The sequence below is a fragment of the Tachypleus tridentatus genome, chromosome 8 (genome assembly GCF_004210375.1).
Source record: "Tachypleus tridentatus isolate NWPU-2018 chromosome 8, ASM421037v1, whole genome shotgun sequence".
Classification (NCBI taxonomy): domain Eukaryota; kingdom Metazoa; phylum Arthropoda; class Merostomata; order Xiphosura; family Limulidae; genus Tachypleus; species Tachypleus tridentatus.
In genome coordinates this window covers 42,351,983-42,369,602 of record NC_134832.1, presented here as the reverse complement: position 1 = coordinate 42,369,602, position 17,620 = coordinate 42,351,983, and the positions used below count along the sequence as shown (strand labels likewise).

The 17,620-nt window shown below is 32.1% G+C and overlaps 1 protein-coding gene across 4 annotated transcripts; it reads left to right on the top strand.

Annotated features, from left to right (window-relative positions):
- LOC143222274 (ankyrin-3-like) lies at nt 1–17,002 on the top strand. Of its 4 annotated transcripts, none has more exons than XM_076448564.1 (3): nt 1–90; nt 6,724–6,844; nt 13,874–17,002. In XM_076448564.1, the coding sequence occupies exon 3, from the start codon at nt 13,885–13,887 to the stop codon at nt 16,000–16,002; it is 2,118 nt and encodes a 705-aa protein (XP_076304679.1). In that variant the 5' UTR covers nt 1–90; nt 6,724–6,844; nt 13,874–13,884; the 3' UTR covers nt 16,003–17,002. The 4 variants fall into 4 exon arrangements, with proteins under 4 accessions (XP_076304679.1, XP_076304681.1, XP_076304678.1 ...); XM_076448566.1 differs by lacking the exon at nt 1–90 and adding an exon at nt 138–338; XM_076448563.1 differs by lacking the exon at nt 1–90 and adding an exon at nt 138–394.
- Nucleotides 17,003–17,620: the final 618 nt, after the last annotated feature.

Genomic DNA, 17,620 nt, shown 5'->3' with positions numbered 1-17,620 from the left:
ATTTTATCATAAAATATATTAAAAGAATGTGACAGAATGATTTACTTGAGTAGGGAATATTGAAAAACGTTAAAGGTTTAGTACAATAAAGTATGTAAATATACTGAAACAAACAAATAAGAATTTTTTAGCGTTTAATGTTAGTGTTATCAAATAACACCTATTAATTAAAAAAAATGAAAGCATGCTTCAGATTGGTGTTATGGATGATTAACGTAAACTAATCATTGAAAGTGTAAAATAATATAATTTGAAACTGGTAATTGTTATTTTTGCATAAAAATAGGTCAATATTATAATAGTTTAGTACTGCTATTACTAAATTGAACAGGATCGAGGTGTGTATAATTAAGTGGATACGAAAACATTGGCACAGAAAAATATTGTTAAGACAGTAAGTTTTTCAACTATAGTTCAACTTGCAAATTAACTGAAGTTTCTTGTTATTTGATGACACATTGTTATAATACAATTTGTGTGAAAGTCAAATGATTAATAGGTAGAAATAAACTACAGTTTAACTTTAGCTACGAGTCTTAGATTTGGTTTGAAACATTCTAAAAAAAGACAAGAAGAACGAGACAGTATATCAAGTTTACCTTGACGATGGTGCTTTTTAGGCTTAGTTTTTGTTAATATACTAATTATAAACTTAAATAATAATCACTTATGCTTAACTTTCAGTTGTAATAAGCGAAGGTATATAAGTCGTGGGCAAATTATTAAATTACTTTGATTTTAACCTAATGTATTTTCATATCTGATCATGATGCAATACCGTATGTTAATACATAGTAGTATTAATTTTATTATAACATTAGGCCTATAAATATAGTAAAATTACAATCATCTTGCCATTTTATCCAGTTCAAGTTACTTTTGAGAAACACTGCTGCCACTTAACATAAAAACAAGAAGGAACCAATTTGGGCTTCAAGATTGTGTTTTCACATTTATATGTAAAAAAAGTAAAAATATAAAGTTGCTCCTTAATACTTAATTATTAAGGAAATCATCTATTCATCTTTTGAAAGTTAAGCTCTTTAAGTACTGGCTTCCATTCTAGTACTATTAATTTCAACTTATTCCATAAATGAATTGTCATATGAAAAACATAAAGCTATCTTAAATGGTGGCTGTTCTGTCTTTTCTTGTCCTTATAGTTTGATATCATCAGAACATGATATAAATCTGCTTCCTTTACTATCTCTCTGTTTACACTCCAACAAGAATATTTTAAACCTTAATGACCACTTTTCATTAAAAAATTGAAAGTAGGGTATTTTAGTTTATCATTAGAAGATAATCATTCCATTTCATTTGTGCTTGTGAATTAGTTAAAGATTAATACATACATAGTTTATTCAAGCTCTAAAAGTGACATGAATATAGATTTTCCTGAGCTATCAGCATTTGATAATCAAATGTAGAAATTATGGTGGTTTATATTATCATATTCATGAAGAGATTGTTTATCTGAGCAATTAATAATCTTATCTATTTCATTTAGGGAAACCAAACAGAATTTCTTAATCCATGACATGTTTGTCACATTCACAAAGAGCTCGCAGACAAGAGTGCCCAAGCTTAGAAATTAGTCCCATTACTAAAACATGGTTAATTTTTTGTTTTATAACTCTTTTATGACCTGTTCAGTAGTCACATTTGATGTAATTTTCACATGTTCCAATACTTCTTTATTTTTTCTATTTCTCTTGTTTCCTTATTTAATACATTGCAACAAGTTTTTGATGGATTATCAGTAAAGATTATACTAGATCATTATAATGTTTACAGGGTTGATGGATTTTTTTATGTTCATTATTCCTGATGGCAAATGGATGGAAAAATTAATTTCAAGTTCTACAGTTGGTGGGTTCTTTCTATTTTAAACATGTGATCCAAATTAAGATAAACCAAATACATAACCTTGACTTTAATTAAAAATAATTTGCCTAACTTGCCATTTGATTCATATCATTGTAATATCTCAACATCCTCAGTATATCTAAAAATACCCAAGATTCTAACTCTGTTGTGCCTAGTTGGGTCTGCTTTTTTCTGAAGGAAACTTAATTTGTGAAAAAAACAACAAATAAACTTGTATAATTATTTCATACATTGTTTAAAATTATTTTAGAGGTATAATTTGCTTGATAAATAAACAGATTTTCTATCTAATTTTACATGTAAAATTTATAAAACTTTTAAATTGAGGTTCAGTTTCTTTGATTTCAAACAGAAATGCTAGTGTTTGTGAATTTTCTGAATTTTTTTCTGTAACAATAATATAGTATCCGTAGCATCTTGGAAAGATATTCAGAATGGTTTTGAACAAAATAAAGCCACTTTGTAGTTTTATTGGTTTTTAGGCAAATTCTGTTTCAGTATTTTTTTCAGTGTTGGTTATTGTAGTAAAACATCATTGATATACCTTATTTTTGAGAAGCCATAGACTCATGATCTAAACACATAGCAAAAGTGTTTTCTCTCTTCAATAGCTTAAACTAGTATGTCTTCTACATAAACTAAGACTTGAGTGCAGGTCAGAACAAAGTGATACATTCCAGAAAATGAGATATCTAAAAACAGCTTCCTCCATGATTAGTCTTGATTTTGTTTTTCAAAGTCAGAAAAAGCTTTTTTTTTATTGAACTCCATTTCTATCCTGTTGTTGTAGCATGATACAAAAAGAAATGTTTTTCTTGGAATGGGAAGTGGTAGGCATTGATAGATCACTTTGAATATGACCATAGCAAGTTTGATTTTGCTGATAGGGCTACTGTTTGTTATGTTGTGAATACCTTTTCCAAACTGGCAAAGTATGATTAGAATTAATTGCACTTATCATAAGACATTGGTATTAGATGCTGGTTACATTTTTTAACACTGTTATTTATCTAATCCCTTAGGGATTTTCAAGAAGTGCAAAAGTGTATAATGATAGTATTTCCACCAGTGATATTTGTCATATCCATTACATATTACATTTCACTCAATTCAAAGTTTATAAGGCTGGCAGGAACAAAACAAACACAGTAGTGTTCAGAATTGTTACAATGGTTGTTATTATGTAAACTTTTTCCAAGCTGGTGAAGCATGATTATAACTAATTGATGAACTTGCATATAAAGCCATTCTCTCATTTTAAAAACGTTTATTACTATTAAACAACAAATGGCATTACTTCATAAAGTGAAAAGGAACAAATTTTATTTATTTGAGGTAAAATGTTTTGACCTTTTTATATAGTCTGTTCTGAGTTCTTATTCTATGATTTGGGGATTCTTTTTATTGTGCTTTTTAATGAAACTTTGAATTTGAAAAAAAATCACTGTGAAAATGTCTTTTTCTGATTTAAGAAAAACTTCTCACCACATCCATCCAGACGTTACCTTAGTTACACTTTTATTGAAGATTGCATTGATTAAATTTCTTAGTGTTGTAAGTTAAGTTTGTCATTGATTTCTAGTTCTAGAAAACAGAATCTTTGCAGTATTTGTAGGGTGCTGCAATATTGGAACAGTTTGAAACTGCTTTTTAAGCATACTGGCCAGTTTGACTAGACAACCAGGACTTGTTCTAGTTTTGAGAGATGTAACACTTTCACCAAATCAAATTGTTCTGGTCTGGTTTCAAGAAGTCATTGCTTTATAACCAGAAATTTTGAAATTTTCAGTTCTTGTCAGTTTTTAGTAATTTTCATTTCAACTGGAGTTTTGAACTTATTTCCAGTTCCCTTAACATTTTAATAATGACAGCTAAGCCTATTCTTGTATCTACTATGTGTATCTCGAAATATGATGTTTATTTTAAAAACTTATTTTTAAGTTATTATACTCTAATTTTATTTCCATACTAATTGTTGCTCTATTTATCCATTTAATTTATGTTCCCAATTTACCAAGCTCCATCTTCACAAGGCAAATTTAGATTAGTTTGATGAATATTTATAGTTTCTCCCAATATTATACTACCTAACCTGTTTGAGTGGAATTCACCTATAGTGTATAATTCACCTTTATTCTGTAAAGTAGCCCACTTGTTGCTATAAGCAAATCATTGATACCTTCCATTTAACATGTGAATTTTGCTAAGAAATTCTGATAAGGTATTTCCCTTCATTCACAAGAGTAACTATTCTCCCTGTGACGACTCCTTCAGACAATAAACAATTACCTCTTGTTTGGCAGCACTTGTGCTCTATGTTATTCTTTGACCTGATTTCAGTTTGAAATAAAATTTCTTTGAAGTGGTTATACTTTATGAACTACCCAATTTTCCTTAGAATTATATTGATCCTAATTCATTATAGTCACCTTTATTATCAACTCTTGAAGCATGAATTCTGAAGTCAGTGTTATCACTTTGCATTTCTCAACTTCTATAGGGGTTTTATCCCAGGCCTCAAGTGTGTGCAACCTGATAGTAGATTTATCAACAATTATTCACTGGGAGATGGAATGTTAGATAAGTCAACCTTTATCTCTAGACTTTTCCCCAATTCATCCTGAATGTATCAAACCTGTTCAGGCTGATGAGGACTTTGATCATCTGTTTCCTCTCGTTATGTTTGCCATGCCCCTCATGAGGATTCAATTTAGTCTTTTATGGTTTTTCAGATTTTGTTTCTCAAGTATTTTATTTTTATTCCTCACTCATGTTTCGTATTGCTCATGATCTTCCTTACTACATGAAAATTATTCCTAACCCTATTTGATTTTTACCCCTCCCCTGATAGTAGGTTCCATGCTGAACAATTTGCCTCTAATTTAAATGATTGCATTGACATGCCTCATCTCCCATGAGCTATGGATTAGTCTGCCTTCACTTATCTTTGTGCAGACTGTTCTTACCTTAACCAGCAACCATTGGATTCTGTTTCATCCATTTGGGTGATGGGCCTTTAATCCCCATCAGTTTAACCCATACCAAATTTTACTGCCTACCTCTTACCTTCATGACATTATTGCCATATCTTTCCACTGTTCATTTTTAATTTTTTTATGGCTACTGACAAAGATCCTGAGGAGTTCTCTAGGGATGTTCTTATCTCCACACACTGGTAAGTGATGGGGAAAGACTTGTTAATTGGGTTGAAGATGGCTCGGGGAGAAAAAGTAAAAGGCTGTTAGTAATGGAGTCTAGAACATACTGGCTTCTTATTACTGGTGGATTGTCTTAGGAGTCAGTACTTTTTCAAATTTGATAATGTTGATGCAACATACAGAAACATGATTAATAAATTAGCATAATTCTAATCTTATTGAGGATGTTGAGGTTCTCTGGAATGACTAAGATAAGTTAGGTACATAGTTGGTAAATAATCTATGGAAATGTAAGGTAGTTTCTTTTAATTTTCACATATGTCACACATTTAATATGGGTGGGTGCCTACTCATTTGCATCATTCAAGCCATTAAGTTAGCACTTTGTCACTAATAGTGGGTCAATTTAAATATTAGAATATACTTACTAATAAATATAATTTTCTCTCTATACATGATGAGTTAAGCCTCACACTTGTTTAAGAAAGGACAGGGATTAACTGAAAAGTACTTGTTAGAGGGTATACTAGGATGATTCAAGTATGGACAGGCTGTCTCCTAATAATTGACCAAGATCTCTTAAATTGTTTTTTCTTGAGAAAAGAAAGGTAGAAAGCAATCATATTGAATATTATAAGATCAACTGGAGGACTGATATGTTAAAGGATTGTGATCTCTTTATACTGAATTCTGAAGATAATTGAATTAAGTAACATAATTTTAAGATTAAAAAAAATTATTTTCAGCTAAGACATTTATTTACTGACAGTATGATTAGCTTATGTGATGAATTTCTGTTGGAGGTTTGCAAATCTGGGACCTCACAATAGGTTAAGAGGTAAGTTGATTTTTATTTTTGAATGATAAAGGACGAGTTTAACCCTCAAACTGTGACTATCATAAATTGATTCTACTACCTACAACATTCCTGTTATTCAAGGGTTAATTAGTAAGGTCCCTCCTTGTTTGTGATAGGTGTAAAGGGATACACTTTAAGCTTGAAATTGTTCATTGAAATAATATTTGTTCTTGGCATTCTGTAGTCTATATATCCTCCATGGCTTATTGAAAAATTTTAATAGTATAAAATTTAATGCTTTTTTAATATCAACGTTTGCATCGTGTAAGTTAAATAATTTTATCCAGTTTTTATTTAATTGCATTTTATTCTGAATTGAATTTAAATTGATTTAAAATCATCTTCAGTTTTTCTGCTACTTCAATACTGTAACCAAATGTTATACAATAATGTTTACACTTGTATTAAGTTCTGTGAGCATGCTGTTATTGCTGTATATACACAGGTGGCCTGTAAGTACCTACCCATCCATATATTGTGTCCAAACAACATTATAATACTAATGATAAGTTGAAGGCAGCTGTTACTGCAGCATTTGGAACAATAATCCCTGCTATGTTGAGGAAAATGTCTTGCAGAACGTGGCGTTGCATAATACTATGCAGCAAGAATAAGGGACAATGCACAGATACACTGGATACATAAGATATATGGATGGGTAGGGACTTACAGGTCACCTTGTAGGATGCTTATAGTATATTTGTTCTAGCATTCCTTTGACATATCCAAAAAAGGGCTTAGGCCCAAAACATCAAAATAAATTAACAATAATAGCATCTGCTTGCATTTAGTTTTTTTATCAACTGTTTTTGTTAGTTCGTTGTCATTTTGGGACTTACTCAACTGTCAACAAGAGCAAAAACTATAAGATGTAAAGGACCTGGCAGAGAAAGATAGTGAGGATCACATGGTAGGAATGGAACCTGATGTTCTTGTGGTGAGTACATGTCTAAATAATACGCTAATTTAATAAAAGCAATGGCAGCCAGTATCTCATAATGACATCATGCAGCATAAAAATGACTGGGGGTGTAACTCTTTACTTCTGGAGGTAAAATTCACCCTAGCACCCTTTAATGGTCCAAACCTGCCCCAGAATAAGACATATTTTAACAAATAGTCTTTTAAAATACTAATATTTAATTTTATATTGAGCAAAACAATACTTTTTTTTATTATATTTTAATATTAAAATGGTTGACATTATTTATTATTTTGGTTGTGATATTTCCTGATACAGGATTACATTTCAGTTTTAAGATATAATCATAAAAACCAGTTTATTTACTTTGTATTGCAACCAACAAAAGTTTATAAGAAAAAATGTACATCAACGATACAAACCAAATCATCAAGTGAACCATTCAGCAAGTTTATAATTAACAAATTTGAATAAACAAATTAGCAGTTTATATGAAAACCATTTACAATATGAACTTGTGATGGAATGGAATATATCAGAGCTACGTTTGACATTATTTGGCATTTTTTTTAGCATGACCAAATGAGGTTACATGGTCTTTGTATGAGACTCAAAATTAATTTTTTAATGTTTCAACTGTAATAACAGTTGGTCATTTTTATACTTATTGTAGCAACAGTTGGTCATTATCTTATCATCTATTTATGACATGACTTGCCTACAAACAAAAAATGTTTTTTTATGATAATAATTACTTAGAGTTAATTGTGTTTTGCAAGTTAATAATGATTTTTCAAGTTATGTGCTATTCTTGGAACTTTCACTGTTGTTGGTCATGTTGAACCTGATGTTCTTTTAAGATAATTATGCCACAGTTTCCATTGTATCAACCATCTGTGAAGAACTGCAACATTAATCCTAGATCACACTTATGACAAACATTCCACTTGCCCTTCACTGTATGTAAATTTTGGATATCATTTCTGAGCTCATGTTTCAGTAGACTGTCAGCTGAGAAATTCATTTGAAGTTGCATTCTGAAAGTTGACAAATAAAATAGCGGATGGGACTTCTTTATTCAAGTTTCATTGGGTGTCTCTCTCATAAAAACAGCTGTTAATTTTAAGGTGTGACTGAAGTCTTTTGATATTTTGTCAACATCTAATCTTTAATTGTCAACTATTTTTGGAGATATATCCAATTTAATCACAATATTGTTTTTATGCTAGATGGTTCTTTTTTTTTTTTCATTTCCTATTATTCACATTATGGATGATGGTGTATTGCTTCAGATGAGATTGTTTTGCTTTGAGACTCTCTGGTGTCTAAATGCACTGCTTTTGAGTTTTTTTGTACATCCACGAAGAATGTGTAACTTTCACCTTCTTTACCAAACTGTGAAATGTTATGTTCTTTAACTCAGCATTTTAATAATTTTATATAAATTTCTTTCCTCAGAATTTTTTTCAAATTTCTCACCTAAGTTCAAGTTAATAATATTTGTATTTCTTCACAAAATTTTTTCATAATCTCTCTCCCTAGATCTCTTTGCTTCTTTTCATATTTTCTCTTCTCCAACAATATCTGTGGCCTTTTCACCTGACTTACAGTCTATAGATGGTACGGAACATCAGACACCTTCTTGCATATTAATATTATTCAATCCTTCAGGTATTTCTATGTTCCATACATCAGATTAATGTCTTCCAAATCTTTGGTCCTCCTTTCGATATAGCTTGGGTCTCTTTTACATTTATTTATATTGTTAGACCCTTGATTCACCATCTTTATGTCATTTCTACTTTTGGATGATTGGCTTCAAATTGGCCCATTGTTAGAAGGTATTCTCTTCTCACACCTCCTTTCTTTTGCACAAGACTTTTCAGTCGTGATGGCTTATCAGAATATTCAAGTCATTTCTTATCTTGACTTAGTATCTGGTACATCTGGGTATTTTCTTCATTTCTTGCCTCAGTTGAGCTGAGCCGAACCTTCTCTCCTTTGTCTGTGAGCTATGGAGTATTTAGTTTCTGGTGTCCCCTGCATCCCTCATTCTTTTGGGGCATATACATTCTTCAGTGTACCTTGTGGATACAGTGGATTCTTTTTCAAGTTTCATTGTTTTTTATTAAGATTCTCCCTTCTACTTTATTCAAGGAGTTGTTAATTATGGCTAGAACATGCCCATACTACTTTCTACTTTCAGTGATACCTTACTGTCTTCAAACCAGATTTCCATCTCATCATCAATGTTTCTGTTGCAAATTAAACTATGTATTTGGAAAAAGACATGTCTTCTGGCAGCTGGATGCAGGAAAAGTTTTCAATCTGTATCAATATGCTCAAACTTCTTGTTGTTCATTGGGCCTGTTCTCATTACCTGCTAGTTAATCAATCATTTATGATCCATTCCATTTCCATTACTTTTTCTTGCCTCAACCATTAAGGGGCAAACCCGTTCCAGGACTCTTTGCTTTTGGATGTTGAACCTACTCTTCTGGGCTCATTCACTTTGGGTATTTTTTTGTTGTTGTTTGTTGCCTTTCATGTGCCAAGAGCTATGAATTATGTGACAGACCATTTTCTTTACTGGGCTTTGTTCTATGCAGGTCTTTCATTGAGATTTTTCTTGGCTGGGTATGTTTTTCATAGATTTCTGTATGACCCCACTTTGCTCCAGCTTTCTCATTTCTGATCCTTTGATACTCATTCTTTAGCTGTGGTTGTTGAAACTCTCAGCCATAACTGGTCACACCTTCCTCTATATATCTGTCCTTCTCATTAACTTCTCCCTTGAGTCATCTCCTTGATAGGCAACACTCATTCTCAATCTCTACTGATTGACTCAGACTTGTGTGTTTGTTTTTTATGCTCCTTTGCTTGTCGTCCAAACTTTTCTCTCCTATACCCAATATCGACTCACTCTTCCTTCGACCTCACATTTTTTTTTTCCCCCATTAAGGGATGCTGTGTCTCCATCTTTATTAATGGGATTTGTCTAGTCCATTGTGCATCATGTCAGACTCTCCAGTTGTGTTTTTTCCTGTTGCCCTTCCACTTTGCTGTCTATCAGTGAAAGTGGTGGATTTTTCATCATTAGCTCCTTTGCTTCTCCCTTCTGACTGTCCTACTATGAACCATCTATTTGCTTTTTTTATTAGTTGTTTGACCATGTTTTGTTAGTCTCCACCATTGCTGGTTATTAGATTGGCATTGTCCATTATAATTTGCCTTTTCTGGTACTAAGTATTTTCTTATCTTGTTCTTTCCACTCTGTTTCACCTCTTCTGTCTTCACTGACCTCCTTTTGTGACTCATATGCCTGACCGAGTTTTTAATATGGTTTAGTATGCTCTCATGCCTGCCCTATTTGATCCATTGGTTTCTTGCTCTTTGTACAGCCTTTTCCTCATGACCTGTTTCATCCTTCTTCTCCCATTTGATTTGTCACCATTCTCATTCTCTTGCTTTCTATTTTCACTGGCTCATAGATGGGATCCCTAAGAAGACATGTAGGTGACTCTCTACATGTTTGTAGCTCATTATCTTCACTATCTGACTGTTTTGTCTCATGCAAGATTTTGACGCCCACTGTCTTTGATATGGTGTCTTTCCCTTTAATATCTTTTTTTTTTTTTTTTAAACAGGATCCTGCCAGATAGCTAGTGTTTTCTCCCAGGGTATGCTTATTTCCCAAAATCTGCATCAAGCTAGGATTTGAAAAAAAAAAAAAAAGAAAAAGAGAAGTGGCTGTCTGCCCATTTGGCTTATGCTTTCCTTCTTTTAAAAATAAGGTTTTATTGTTACCCATTGTACTGTCTCCAGTAAAAGACCTTTTGCTCTCTGGTAGCACAGTGGCATGTCTGCAGATTTATACCACTAGAAACTGGGTTTTAATATCCATGGTGGGCAGTGCATAGATAGCCTGTGTGTAACTTGTGCTTGATAACAAAAGACCTTTTTTGACTCATGGTTCAATGAGAATACAGATATTTCTTCAGGCTTCCCCAGTTACAATTCTCTCCTGTCTTATTCAAGTAGAGCATTGGAAACCCTTGCTGCTTACTGTTTTTTAACTGCTGGGGTTGTGGACCGTAGAGAAATGGTCTGATCTCACACTGAACACATTGGCTTACAGGCCACTTGTGTTCAGGTGCTTGGTTGGTCATGATCATGTTTTGCCCATCCTTGTGACACTTCAGGTTTTTTTGTATGTCCCTCCTTTTAATTTTGGGTAAAGAGTATACCCTGGTCAAGATGAGAAGTGGTCTCCCATGGGGATACCTCTATGGAGCCCCTGCCATAATATGTCGCACTCCATGGGCTTTTTTTTTTGCTCTTTCTCAAGGGAGCTCATCTAGGTCTAATTTTTGCATGGCTCTTCCATCATTTCAAAGTGGGATTCTACTATTTCTGTGTGTGTGTGTGTTAAGGTGAGTTAACATTTTCCTTATCAGAAAATGTATTTCTGATACATATTCATCTCTACACACATTCTTACATGCCCTCCCCACCTTTTGTGTAAGTTGTGTTTTTCTTGACTTGTCGAAGAATGAAGCTACCATGAGTGTAAGTGTATAGGGGACGTTACTGTACACAGAGGTTGTGTCATCCTCATATTGGTGAAGTGCTATTTTTTATGTGATAACATCATAATGTACCATCACAGTTCAGTTTAGTAGGTGGATTTAGGTGAGAGTTAGCTCAAGAGTAGTGGCATACAAATTTTATAGGCATGAGGGAAATAGAATTTCTGTCTGAAGATGTATTTATCTGCAATATGTTTCAAAATAAGAAAAATGTCAACATTCAGTATTTTTGTCTTCATTCAAGATGTATCACCCTTTCAAGAATGCCATAGCAAATGTGTATTATAAAGAAAAATTATACTTGGGTATGATCTGGTGAGCATTATTTTTATGCACAGTAGAAAGATTTTAAACTCAATTTAGCACTATTTAAAGTTAGGTAACTAATAGTTTCAAAATCAAAAGTATGTAGATTTATTTTATCTTTTACTTATTTTTTAAATGTATCAGTTGATGCAAACAAATTGCCACATTGCTAGTAACTATCTTTGTAATAAATAATAGCATCACTATCTATATGATGTAACATATGTTTGTTTGAACATAATAGGAACTTGTCAAAATTCTATGGTTGCATAAAATAATTTGATAAAAAGTGTATCACTGCATTGTTAGTCTACTGTTAATTGTGTGATCATTCAAGAAAATTCACAGCAATCCCTCTACAGCACTTCTAAACTCCATTTCTTAGCAAAAGATGTCACATATGCACAAAGAATAATAACAGTTCAAATATTTCTTAAAATTTGTAATTAGAAACAAAGGAAAATTTACAGTGAACTGCATAACTGTATATATATATTCAGTGGCTGGTCTGGACCTCTGTAATTGATATCATTTTGTAATGAAACGTAATTTCAATTAATTGATTAGTTTACGAGACTCTAATCAGTGTAATCGTTATTGATGGGTAAGCAATCTAATCATTCATTCAGCTTTATAGCTTGGTAACTTTACTGCATTGACTCTTCTGCTGTTTTGATTTGACTGATTACCTACAGTCACTTTGCTTGAAAATGATGTACTTCTATTGTATTCACATAGACAGAACCATGAAGTGATTTATTATTACCTCCATGACTCTGTGCTAATTTTTTTTAAATGCTCTTTTGTGATCTGTGTTCTTCCCATTATTTTCATTTTCCACATTGTTGTCCCATTTTACTCATTCTCTGATCAAGATGTGGACATTGTTCATCTTGGTGATACGTACTGTTTCTCATACCATACTATGACTTTTGATTTTGATCTGTTACTTTTCGTCAGTGTTTCATTTCCATGTTGTCATTTCTTGTGATTTTATTTATGCTGCATTCTGTGTTTAATGTTACTAATCCATAACGTTTCTCACACCATTTCCTTGTTTCATCTTTCCATTCTTTGATTGTTCTTTACTCTTTTCTTTTCCTACCTTTTAAGAATAAAATGTACTTAAAATTTATGAAGAACTCAGTTTATCACTAGCAGAAATATAATACATTTCTTTAAAACTGTTTGTGTAATTTTGTTTTTACAAAGAAGGAAGAAGGTAAAACTTTAACTTTCAAAATTAACCCTGTAATCTGAAGTAACTAAGGTATACCACTACCTGCTTTATGATGATGCAAAACTTATTTTTATACTTTTATTTTTATATAATGTATAAGCAAGTAAACTCTACAAAATTCTCCAAAAGTTTGGAGCTAGAAATAAATTCACATGCTGCTAATAAAGTACCATAAGTGAAATCAAATAATTAATAAACACCTTATGCTATCAAAAATACTCAGTTGCAAGATTTTGGTTCTATTACTGATGGTAATGTATAATTATTGTTAAGGCATTACTGAAACAGGAACAGAAGGTAATTTGTGTTTTTTATGTCTGCTATATTAAGTAAGTTGCTTTATAAAAGTAATCAATAAAAATGTATTTCTAACCTCAGAAAAATAACTTTTCTTACTGTCATTATATAGTCAGGTCATAATCAGTTGTGATTTTCCTTGAGTTGTGCTACTTGATAGTGTTGTTGATTGTCCCCTGATGTCCATATGGCTACCATTAGTTTGCTTAAAGTGAAATTAACAAAGATCTCTTGTTAAACCAATTAAATAATGGGGCTTTGAATACATTAAATAAATAAATATTTATTGTGTGTGTGTATATTTTTACACACACACACCTTTTTCTACCAGAAGTGGCGTTTGTTTGCAAAACTATCAAAGCATGAAGCAATGACATTCTATACAATTCAACTTTTAAACATTAATATACTATGAAAATTTTGCATCTGATGTTATGATTTAAAAAAAAAACAGACAGGTTCTCATACTCTGAAATAAATGAAGGTGCATTTTCTTAAGTTACTTAAATTCTATCCCTGTAAGCCTAACAAAAACTTGTAAAAGTTTAAAACAGTATTTTTTTTTTTTTTTTGTGTGTGTATATTGATTTTGCAATGTGTTCTTTGTATTAGGTAAGTGCAAAATGGGTAACACCAAGTCAAAACAAAAGAAAAGTGAAACACCATCACTTGAGATTTGTCTGCTAGAAGAGTTGCATAATGACCCAAGTGCATATGAGAAGACTAAATGCTTTCTTACTGCAACTAAATTTGGACTTCTGGAATATACACAAAAACTCTTATCTCAGGGAGTAGATGTTAACAGCTCTAATCTGTTAGGTGTCAGTGCCTTACACTTTGCTGCCAAAGAAGGTCACTATGATGTTGTCAAAGAATTAATAAAAAATGGAGCAGATGTAAATGCCAAAACAATAAAGTTAAACACTCCATTACACCTTGCATCCATTAAAGGAAACATACAGATAGCTGACTTATTGGTAGAGAATGGGGCCCATGTCAACATTCAGGCTTCTCTGGGATTTACTCCTCTTTATATGGCTTCTCAAGAGAATCATGCAAGAATGGTTCAGTTCCTTCTTGAGTATGGAGCAGACCCTCATTCTGCTGCAGAGGGTGGATTTACTCCATTGATTGTAGCACAACAGCAGAACTGCAAAGAAGTTATTTCTGTCTTGGAAAAATTTGAGAAAGAAATTGAAAGTGTGAAAATCCCTGCTGTTGATGTTCCAGACAAACTGCTGGGATCTCTTTCTTTTAAGGTTTGTGAAAAACTTGCAGAAAAGTCTTGTAGTGGCCAAAGACTAAATGAATGTCATGAGATTACGTTTGTAGTTGGACCTGAAGGAGGAATTTTAAGCCAGTCTGGTCACCTTCCATTTTCCATGACTTTTCCAACAGGATGTGTATCCAGATCTTTAGCAGTTACTTGTTGCTTGCGTAATGGTGCAGATAACTTCTGCCCTCTTCCTTTGAATGACAGTGAAGCTCTTGTTTCATATATCTTGGAAATTAGGCCTGTTGGAGCCAAGTTGATTCATCCTGTTTTAATTGAATTGCATCATTTTGCTTCTTACAGACCAGAGAGAAAGGTATTCATGCTAAAGAGTGATGTTGGTGACACCTGGTCTCTGTGTTATGAAGGAGATTCTCTACCATCCTCTGAACCATGTGATAATGGTTTTACCTCAGCAACTAAAGCATCAATATTTTTGAAGACACTTGTACTTCCTAGATTTCTATGTATAATATCTTCTATTCATATGGATGTGAAAACTGTTGGAACAGATGGTGGTAAGATAGCTTCATCATTGGTACCTGGTGCAGAAATAGTGCTCTCTCCAGGATCCCTTTTGAAACCTGTTAACATTGGCCTAAGTGTTCAACCTGTCCCTGTGGATCTAGTAAAAAAAGTGTTTGGTGATCATGTGACAGTAAGTCCAATTTTAACAGTGGAGCCTAGATATAGGAAATTTCACAAAGCTTGCACTCTTTCCATACCATTAGTTAATAAGGGGACAGTAAGTTTGCCTGTTGATGATGAAAAAATAATTACTTGTAATAGCATAACCAAGCAGGATCACTCTAACAGTGAAGGGGAACTTACATCACAGTCTAGAAGCCAAGACACTCGCAAAATGCATCTTGTCTGTAGCTTAACAGGAGGAAATCAACAAGTAGAGTGGTTGAACATCACAGGCTCAGCCTCTATGAAGAAAAGTAAAACCTATATGTCCCTGTCAACCTATGTAACTGGCCGCTACTGTCTAGTGTGTCAGTGTTATCCAATTACCCCAGTGTGGTGGAAAGATATGGTTCAACTTGTCAGTGAACTCTACCAGGAAGTTGTTAAAATACCTATCTATGTCCGTTTTTTTCTTATGATTAAAAGGCTAAAGCGTGGGAAGGCTGAGATCTGTATCATTTGTCGAGTTAATATTGATGGGACAGACACTAATCATGTTGAAGGGTTTTCTTTGGCAACTCCAAGCTGCACGGCAGAAGTGTTTGAAAAGGAACAGTTACATCTGGATGTGCAAGGTAATCTGCGTATGGATGGTAATTGTTCTGATCAAAACTACATTGAAGTTAATTCCTTCAGGCAAAATACAGTTAGATGTTTGTTGAAGGTTAAAGATTCTGCTCGTCAACCATTTGGATCAGTCAAGGTAACTAGAAATCCAAAGGTCATGAGAAGAAATGAGGGATCCTTTGTGGTCTGCTCTTTTGACATTGAGCTTTAAACTCTTGATATTAATGTGCACTTCTTAAGAAAGTTTCAGAGTTGTGATAAATTTGTTGATTAAAACCTATGCATATAGATTTATATTTATATCTAGAAGGTATATACCAGATGAACAAATTTTGTTTGTTTTTTGCATCTACTACACAGAAGCAATAAGTTTAAAAAATAGTAGTTTATTTTACAGGTTGCTGTAAAGATATTTTTTACTGAAGTATTCATTTATGTTATAATTCAAGTACTATATACAAGTAACATGAAAGTGTGTATATTCATGCAGATAATTGTATTATTTTGTTTAAAAAATAAGCAACTATTAAATCATTTACACATATGTTACATTTTTTTTTTCTCAATTTTTGTACTGAACTCTTAGTTACTCTTTGACTTGCAATTTAGAGAAACCTTTGAATATAAAAACCAACTGGTTACTTTAAATTTTAAATGCATTAAAATGATAATTTTTTTCTACAGTTGAATTTTTGATAATGTACTTTTGTCATATATCTTTTTAGAAATAATAGTAGAGAAACAACTTATATTGAATTTCATAGTTGTATTTAAATAAATCTTTATATGATTAACAATAGCGCATGCCATTGAGTAAAGTGCAAGGGTAAGAAAAGTTTGTATTTCAAGAGGGACTTCATTGTATGTTTTCCTTTTATATTAATGTGTAAATTCACTTGAAATTTCCTTAAATACAAATGATACTTTATAAATTCAAAATATTTATTAAATATTCTGTTTTGTAAAACTAATGAAGTATTGCAAAAATCATGCAGCAATATTTATTATACAGTCACCAAAGGAGATTAAAAAAAGTGAATAATATATGTATTTATATAAAATAATTTGTTGATCAAGGAAGTTCTTTGCAAACTTTAAATTTAACAGTTACACAACTTTTGTTTTTCTTTTATCTCATAAGTGATATCTTAATTTCTAGGAAGTGTAGTATATGCTTGTTACAAAATATAAAGAAGTTTTTACGAATGTAACGAGTAGTTTGTCACTGATTGAAATCTTATTTTTATTGTTTAAATACTTTATAATATAAAATTCTGGCCATAAAGAATAACACTAATTCAAAGCATGTTAAATTGGTTATATTAGCAAATACTAATATTTAGTGAAAGTATTTAAAGATGTTTTTTATTACATTATTAATGGTGTATGGTTTTGTGGTTCATATCAAATTTATATTTGTTATTTCAGTTGTCTTTTTAACAAGAATTATGAAACAGCACAAATATTAAGAAATTATTGCAGTATTTTTGACATTTTTATCAGTGTGTGTTATTTTGATTTTGGATTGACCCACTTTACCCATGACATGTACATATTCGGTGGTAATGGTGTGAAGAATGAAAACAACGAATGTGAAATATAACATTGGATCTAGTCATTTCATTGAAAGTTTAAGATATAAAAATGTTTTAAAAATTAAGTCATAGGATGTTGAATTACATCTCTTGAAGTAGTTGTACATAGATTTGAAAGGAAAATATAGATGTAGTCAGTGTGAGATGTATGTTTTTGTGTTAGTGCACACATTAACCTGTGTTTTTATTTAATAAGAGAAAGTTCTGCTTTATGTATATTTTTTTTTTAATTTT

Excerpts from the sequence above, each read along its gene's own strand:
- LOC143222274 (XM_076448564.1), top strand. The coding sequence starts at position 13,885 with ATGGGTAACACCAAGTCAAAACAAAAGAAAAGTGAAACACCATCACTT.